This window comes from Oryctolagus cuniculus, chromosome 11 (genome assembly GCF_051225735.1).
Source record: "Oryctolagus cuniculus isolate XC-2025 breed Fujian yellow rabbit chromosome 11, ASM5122573v1, whole genome shotgun sequence".
Classification (NCBI taxonomy): Eukaryota; Metazoa; Chordata; class Mammalia; order Lagomorpha; family Leporidae; genus Oryctolagus; species Oryctolagus cuniculus.
Genome location: NC_142877.1, coordinates 72,498,906 through 72,507,517, shown reverse-complemented (window position 1 = coordinate 72,507,517; position 8,612 = coordinate 72,498,906). Strand labels below are relative to the sequence as shown.

Sequence of the window (8,612 nt, the reverse complement as noted above, 5' to 3'; positions counted from 1 at the left end):
ATAAATAGATGTAGCTTAGTGGCTGGTGACAGCAGATTCCACCCATCTCTGCCCCTCTGCCCTCCCCCTGTTCTGTATTAGGACTCAATGGCCTCTAAAAAATCCTATCGGCTCACAAGGCTTGAAGAAATACCACTGACAGTCATTAGTGGGTTTGTGCCTTTTCTTTTGGTTGGGTCAGTATCTGAGTTGGAGGTCTCTCACAAACTCCAGAATCGCAAAGAGAGGAACAAATCCTCAGAGTGAAGTAGTATAGTAGACATGGATGAAGTTAGCACCAGAGGGGCCGGCACCGTGGCTCACTTGGTTAATCCTCCGCCTGTGGCGCCGGCATCCCATGTGGGCGCCAGGTTCTATTCCCGGCTGCTCCTCTTCCAATCCAGCTCTCTGCTATGGTCTGGGAAAGCAGTGGAAGATGGCCCAAGTCCTTGGGCCCTGCACCCGTGTGGGAGACCTGGAGGAAGCCCCTGGCTCCTGGCTTCGGATGGGCGCAGCCATCTGGGGAGTGAACCAACGGAAGGAAGACCTTTCTCTCTGTCTCTCCCTCTCACTGTCTGTAACTCTACCTCTCAAATAAATAAATAAAATCTTAAAAAAAAAAAAAAGAAAAAGTTAGCACCAGAAAACCTGGCTCACCTCTTGTCCATGTCTAACTTCTCTGTGTCTCTGTGTCTTCATCCTGTGGAATAACGTCCAACATCAGAGAATCGTTTGTGGTAGGAATCCCACGAGGGTAGGTCTGTGAAAGTCACCAGAGGTCAAACGTACAGCTGTGCAGTTTACCTTAATCGGCTCTATTTCCAGTTCTAGAATCAGGCAACCCTCAGTCCATGAAGCAGTGTTCCAATGAGTTGAGCAGATGAGGTTGGTTTTCTGGGGAGAGTAGTAAAGAAGAAAGCAGAAACAAACCAAACCAGACAGTGGTCATTCCAAAGTTACTTTCCTAGCGGGAAAATAGCTTACTGCCTAATACCGGGTGACTACCTTTTTTGTGATGAGCCAGGCAGAGGGAATTTCATCACTATGCCAATTGAAATCAACCTGTCAGGAAGATTTGGGTTTTTTCCGTGCCTCTCCTCCACTCCTGACCCCCACCATTTCTTTCTCTCTCTCTCTTTTTTTTTTTAAAGATTTATTTATCTGAAAGGCAGAGCATCAGAGAGGGAGTAGGAGACAGAGACAAAGAGATCTTCCATCTGCTGCTCCACTCCCCATATGGCCACAATGGCGAGGGCCAGGCCTGGTTGAAGCCAGGAACCTGGAACTCTATCCCAGTTTCCTATGTGGGTGGCAGGGGCCCAAGAATTGGAGCCAGCACCTGCTGCCTTCCCAGGTGCATTAGCAGGGACCTGGATCTGAAGTGGAGCAGCCAGGACTCAAACTGGCACTCCGATACGGACTATGAGCATTGCAAGAGGCAGCTTAACCCACTGAACCACAATGCCAGCTCCTCTCCCAATTTCTCAGGAGGTCAGAGAACAACTTAGTTTTGATTTGGTGATGTGGAGCAATAGCATGGGTGACTCCATCTGGTCTACAGGGGCCCAGTGCAGCAGCCTGCTCCAAAACAATGGCCTTTTGTAATTTTTATTTGAAAAAAAAAATGGTTTGTAAACTGCCAGCAGAAATGTTTTTCACTTTTCTTCCAAAGATCTTTAGCTTCATGACTCAGTGTGTTGGTGAGAATCTGTCACTAAAGTTCAAACAAACTATTATGTATTGGGGCAGGTGTTTGGACCTGTGATTAAGACACCAGTTGGGATACCCACATCCTAAAGCAGAGTGCCTGGGTTCAAGTCCTGGCTCTGCTCCCAATTCCAGCTTCCTGCTAATGCGCACAGGTGATGACTCAGTTGGGTCCCTTCCACCCGAATTGGAGACCTGGAAGGAGTTTCTGGCTCCCTGCTAAAGCCTCAGCTGTTGTAGGAATTTGGGGAGTAAAGCATGGGATAGGAGATCTCTCCCTATGTCTTTCTCTGCTGTTCAAACAAATTTTTTAAATTGTGTTAAAATATTAAATTAGAAATGTAAAAATAGTAGCTTAAGAGCACTTCAAAGTGTTTTTGTTTAAAAAATGTAAGATGATTGAATACATGCATGTCAGCTGTTGTCATAAGTGAATTTTTATGGCTCATTTGTTTAAAAACATCTAACAGCTTTATTTTATAGTATTCTATATTCACAGCTAATCAACTTTACAGAATCGGACTCTGTCTAATTGGCAAAGCAGGGAACTAGGAGACTTCGAATGGGGGCCAGTGCTGTGGTGCAGCAGGTTAAGCGGATGCTTAGGACTCCGGCATCCCATGCTGGAGCACTGGTTCGAGTCCCAGCTGCTCTGCTTCTGATTCAGCTCACAAATGCACATGAGAAGGCAGTGGAAGATGGATGGAGTCCCAGGCTCCTGACTTCTGCTTGGCCCAGCCCCTGCCATTGCTACCATTTGAGGAGTGAGCCAGTGGATGGAAGATCCCTCCCTCCCCCTTTCTTCTGTCACTGTGCCCTTCAAATAACAAAGAAAATTTTTTAAAAAAATACTGCAAATGACCTCCTATTTTTCTTTCTTGAACTTACCCTATGTTATCACAGTGGTACCTAGTGGCAGCATGTGATACTTTAGCCCAGCTTTTGGTGGACTTTATTTCTGAATTAAAAAATAAACTTTTTAATCTTAGAGCAGTTTTTTATTTATAGAAAAACTGCAAAGTTAGTACACAGTTCCTATAAACCTTACACTCAGTTGTACCTATTAATAACATCTTATATTAATATACTACATTTGACGGAATTGATGAACTAATATTGATACATTACTATTGACTAAAACATATACTTCATTAAAATTTCCATAGGGGTGGGGATCCTGGTGTAGCAGGTTCAGCTACCACTTGGAACACCAGCTTACCATATTGTAGTGTCGGTTCGTGTCCCAGTTACTTCACTTCCAATCCAGCTTCCTGCTAATGCATCCGGGGAGGCAGCAGATGATGGCTCAAGTGCTTGGGCCCCTTCTCTTCATGTGGGAGATCCAGATGGTATTCCCTGCTCTGGGCTTTGGCCTGGCCCAACCCCAGCTGATGCAGGTATTTGGGGAGTGAACCAGTGGATGGAAGATATTTCCTTCTCTCTCTCTCTGTGTGAGTGTGTGTGTGTGTGTGTGTGTCTGTCTTTTGCTGTTATTATGACTTTAAAATAAATAAATCTGAAAAAATTAAATTAAAATGCCCTGAGTTCTTACCTAATGTCCTTTTTCAGTTCCAGGGTTTCATCCAGGACACCAGGTGATGTGTACGTGTGTCCTTGTGTCTCTTTTAACTTTTCTTGACTATGACGGTTTCTCAGACTTTGGTTTCTTCACAGCTTAGAGGAGTAGAAGGCAAGTATTTTGTGTGATGTCTCTCAGTTGGGATTTGTCTGATGTTTTTCTCATGATTAGACAAGGGTTATGAGTTTTGGAAGATTCTTCTAGATATTTTAATTACTTGAGTTTGAGGATATTCCAGTGGAGAGTCAAATCGTTCTCTGGCACAAGGAAAAGCATTTTGGCCTGAAGCCATGTGGTCCACAGTGGACATCACACAGCTGGGAAAGAGCTGAAAACACAAAGTAGATCTTCCAGAAAAATCTACTCTCCCAATAGGCTTAACTAATCCCAGCATCCACAAGCTGCCCCCGATACATTCACTACCTTAAATGCTTTCTTTCTAAAGGCTTTTGGCACAACCTCCACTGGTCTTCTGTGGGAAAAATGTCTAGTCTTGTGATGAGATTTAGTGGGAAAACAGTATTCATTTTGCAGAAATCCTATTAAACAACATTGCTGAACTACATTGGATGCTTGCGACTCTCACATTGTCCGGAACAGAAGTATATGAATAAGAAGAACATGAGTTTTATGAGGGTACTTTGTGGGAAGATGGAATTAAAAGATGTTTATTTTCATGCAAAAGCTTTTTGAAATCCACTGAGTTTTTTCATAGTACACATTTTCCATGAACTTTGAAGACCCTCCTCAAATGTGCTGGACAGGACTCTTAGAGCTCCGCTGCTGATAAACCTTCACTTACTTCACGAAGTCTCCCACATCAGCTATCTGGGATCCCATCTACAAAGGAGTGACGGCTGTGGAATCTAGACCTCAGCTACTCTCTGACAGCTGATCCTCAGAAGAACCAAATTTGAGTTGGGATCTAAGAAACTGGGGGAATCCTGAAATACTCCTCCCAAGAATTCACTGCCTTATTCCATTTTCAGCAAAGGCTATGGATGTTAGGAAAAGAGAAAACAGTTTTCTGAATATAGAAAACATTAAACATTATGTGATAACACATGTTATGTCCTATGTACAGTTTTGTAATAAAAAAAAAGCCTCAAAGTATGTGTGCTGACATACTCTATCCCTTCATAATCTCACTGAAATCTCACTGATTCTATACTATGCAGATATAACAATAACAGCTCACATTTATTTAGAATTTATCTGTGCCTTATATACTTTATATCATATAATCCTCTCTATTGTAGATATTATCTTCTATAAAAAAGGAAGTTTTTTAGTTTTTAGGGAAGTTAAATAGCCCGTCTAAGGATACATAAATTAAGTCAGGACTTGAACTTAAGGTCAGAACTGTCTGGCTCCAGGATCTTAGCTCCTAATCACTGGGCTAAACTACCCTTGCAACAAGAAGAAATTTTAAAATGCTTTTTGAGAGAGTAAGAACTGTGTCTTTTCTTTCATTTACTTTTGAAGTCTCATAATTAATTTCTATTTATTTATATGACACGTCATTAATAAGACCTAAAAATGAGGAAGATGTATCAGTACTGCTGATTACCACTGTGAAGCTGAAAGATCAAACAGCTCCATCCCGACAGAGCCACAGCTGAACCGTAAGGGAAGGTCGCACATTCAGCACCTGCACCTGAAACTACAGGGAGAGTGGCTTGGCTCTCCATGTCTTAAAATACAGAGCAATAATAGCAAACTTGAGGGGTGGCAAGGCCAACAAGTCAGGGGAGGCTTGCGTTGAAAAGATAGTTTGTTACGGTTCCCAAGACACCTAGCATGTCAGCCCGCCCCGCCCCGCTGCAGCCGCCTGAGGAACACTGCCACCATCAATCAGGAGGCAGAGGGAGAGGGAAGAACTGTAGACAAGAGACCTTACTGTGGCATCCAAGAGAAGCAATGAATGAGAGAGTGTACAAGGGAGCTTCAACAAGTCCACAGAGAGAGCCCAGGGGTGTGGTGCCGTAGGTTAAGGTGCCAACTGTGATACTGGCATTCTGTATGAGCACCAGTTCGAGTCCTTGCTGCCTCACTTGTGATCCAGCGCCCTGCCAAAGTGCCAGAGAAAGCAATGGAAGATGCACCAAGTGCATGGGCCCCTGCTACCCATGTGGGACACCCAATGGAGTTCCAGGTTGCTGGCTTCAGCCTGGCCCAGCCCTGGTCATTGAGGCCATTTCAGGAGTGAAACCATGCATGGAAGATATCTCTGTCTGTTAACCTCTGATTCTCTCTCTCTCCTTGTCTGTAACTCTGCCTTTCAAATAAATAAATCTGTTTTAAAAGGCCACAGAGAATGTGTACTATGAAACAGCTATGCATGAATTTCAACATTTTGCACCAAAATAAACTTATCTTTTAAGTCCATTTTCTACTGATTGAGGGACTGCCATAAGCAGATTTGGTATTAGTTAGTCTGAATGATTTCAATGGGCTCTGGTGCACAGGGGCTTCCATCTTCTCAAAAGGGAAGAGCCTTCCTGCACAGAAGGTTTAGGGTCCATCAGACAGACAAAGCACTTGCAACAATTACTCTTCAATCGGCTTGATTAGCAGGCTACATTCTACAAAACACACATACACAGCGTTTGTCTAAATGTGAGCCCAACATCAGACCCTACTCATCCCAGCCCCCATACACCAAATGACACATTTTTAAGAGCCTACACTGACTGAGTCCAAATGGACATGGCCTTTTTCGCTCTAAAACTATGAACTATATTAAGACAGTGCAGAGCTTATTGTGATCTTACAGCTTCCTTAATACCAGGAGCAGTATTCTCAAATCCTACGATACTGCTTATTCCAGGACATGTTTTCTTCATAGTCACGACAAAATCAAACACCACATGACCCCAAGTTCCAGCAAACACTTTATTCTCCTCATTAATGTCTCAAAACGGTTGGAAGCCAAGGCTTGCTAAAGTTCTTCCAGCTAGAAAAAGTTGCAAGAGGATATAAGTTCCTGTTAACCACGTTCTGAGTCTTTTTCTTTGATAAAGTCCTTAAACTTGAATAAATTAAGTACAATGTCGATAGAAGTGAAAGAAGTAATCTGTGAAGAATATCCCAGCAAAATACGGATCTGTGGAGCAGTCAGCTAAGTCCTGTCAAGACAGGAGAAAAGTGAAAAAGGTCAATATAAAAATTAAGTATAGCTAAAATGCCTTATTGGCATATATATACATGTATTTATTTGTTCATTCACTTAGTGGTCCATTTCTTACTCACTAAAAAGAAAAAGGGCCTTTGGCACAGTGGTTTGAGTTGAAGCTTGGGATGCCTGTATCCTATATCAGAGAGCCTGGTTGAGTCCTGGCTGCTCTGCTTCTGATCTAGCTTCTTACTAAAGCACCCCCTGGGAAGCGGCAGTGAGCTGCCTGAGTCCCTGCCACCCACGTGGAGACCAGGATGAGTTCCTGGCTCCTCGCTGCAGCTTGGCCCAGTCCCTGCTATCGTAGGTATCTGGGGAGTGAACAAACACACAGATTCTCTCTCTCTCCCTCCCTCCTCTGCCTCTCTCTCCCTCCCTCCTTACCTGCCTGCCATTCAAATGAAATGAATAAACAAAAATGTAAAAAGTAAAGAAAAAAGAGCACACTTACTGGTGCAGCTACACGGAAATGGTATTTGCTGTCAAAGAAAGGAGCTACAGGGAGGGTCCAAATGTGCTGATATCCCTAAATAGTGAATAAAAGAGAGGTCCGTTTCATAACCACATTCTACATGCACTCGGACAGAGCGCAGGCTGGGAAAGCATTTCCTGGGCGACTATAGGAAAGGATTCTGTGATCAGAGCTTTTGATGGATGTTGCTAGAATGTTCTACAGTTTCTCAAGGACACAAGGAAAATGCTGAGCCCAGCCCTGTGACCGGGGCCAGCCAGCAAAGAGAAACACTAGCATTCAGTTCAATGCGTCACTCCCTTCATAGGGGACCTAGGCCGCAATTCTAGACATGCTTCTACCGGAACAGAAGACGTTACCTGTGTGATCTCCTGGGAAACTTCGAGGCTTTGGATCGCTTTGGCTTCCATTTTACTACGGAAACATATATTCCCAAGGACGAATTTGCACTGGAAGACTATCAGCGGCTCTGTTGTGCTTCGGGAGGCAAAGGAAAGAAAGGGCAGATGGAAAGGAGTTACCAGCTCCTACTAGGCTGCATTTCGATGGGAAGAGGGACTAATGGGAGTGCAGCTTGGAAAGCCCTACAATGCTCACAAGAGGCATTTTCTCACCTAAACTGAGTGATGCCATTGGCCGGCTCACCTCTGGTTACAGAAAGAAACTCAATTTCAAATGACTACTGAATGACCATATGATTGCTCCTAAAACCCAGCATCATGACTTAAAACTACCTCACATCAGAACTTCCTATTTCCATAGACTTTAAAAATAATTTACACACACACACACACACACACACACTGGCAGCTGACTAACACTTCCAGGATTGTAGATTCTACAACTACCCTGGTCTGGATAGGCACTGTTTGAAACAACAAGGCAAACAAATACAGATATGGGCTTGGAGGTGAGCCCTGCTATAAACCGCGAGCTTTTAAAGCTATCAGAATGGAAGGCCTGCAAGAAGCGACGGTTCTTCTCTGGAAGTTGACTCACTCATCATCATCAAGAGGACTAGAACTGTCTATCTTTGGAAACAATCCGTTGCACAGTGGAGGTGACCTACAATCTCAGTTGAGTATACAGCAGTCCCCCTCTCTTGTCCAAGAGCAGCAGTAGATGTTCAAAACTGTGGATAGCACTGAACCCTATGTAAGCCGTGTACCCATACATACACACCTATGATAAAGTTTAATTTTATAAATTAGGCACCAAAGAGATTAACAATAGCAACTAATAATAATATAGAACAATTATAATAATATGATATTAAAATTATTTAAAACATATGAACTGTTTATGTCTGGGATTTTCCACTTAATATTTTTAGCTGGCAGTTGATCGTGGGTGCCAAAATTGTGGAAAGTGGAACCCTGTGTTGGAGGGTGTATGGTATATGTTATTTTAAGATAACTCATATTACAAACACAGTTTGTAAAGCAAAAAGCCTGACTTATTGGTTCAAGAGGATCTTTTGCTTCTTCAAGGAACACTGTGTATAAGGTCACTCCCCTCTGGGGACAGCTAGGAATAAATAAGGAAACACTGTGCCGGCTTCCTCAAGGAGTGCAAGAGAAGCATCCACTGTGCTTTCTTCTGCCTGAAACATGGTGGCTTCCAAGTCACGAAACATTAGCTCTTGAAACAAGCCTTTCCAAGGCGTGGCAGGAGCAAAGCTGATGAGGGGCGGAATACAA

General features: G+C 43.4%; 1 protein-coding gene across 6 annotated transcripts in view; it reads right to left on the bottom strand.

Moving 5' to 3' along the window:
• Positions 1–6,146: 6,146 nt before the first annotated feature.
• Positions 6,147–8,612, bottom strand: part of MYRFL (myelin regulatory factor like) — a 132,281-nt gene continuing 129,815 nt past the window's right edge. For all 6 annotated transcript variants that reach the window (XR_016216883.1, XM_089308682.1, XM_070052617.2 and 3 more), the window contains 3 exons: positions 7,272–7,389; positions 6,892–6,966; positions 6,147–6,393 (listed from right to left, as the gene is read on the bottom strand). Coding sequence is in view for 5 of the 6 variants with exons in the window: in XM_089308682.1 (XP_089164808.1) it covers positions 6,307–6,393; positions 6,892–6,966; positions 7,272–7,389 (280 nt within the window). In the remaining variant the exon portion in view is untranslated. The remainder of the gene's footprint in view (positions 6,394–6,891; positions 6,967–7,271; positions 7,390–8,612) is intronic.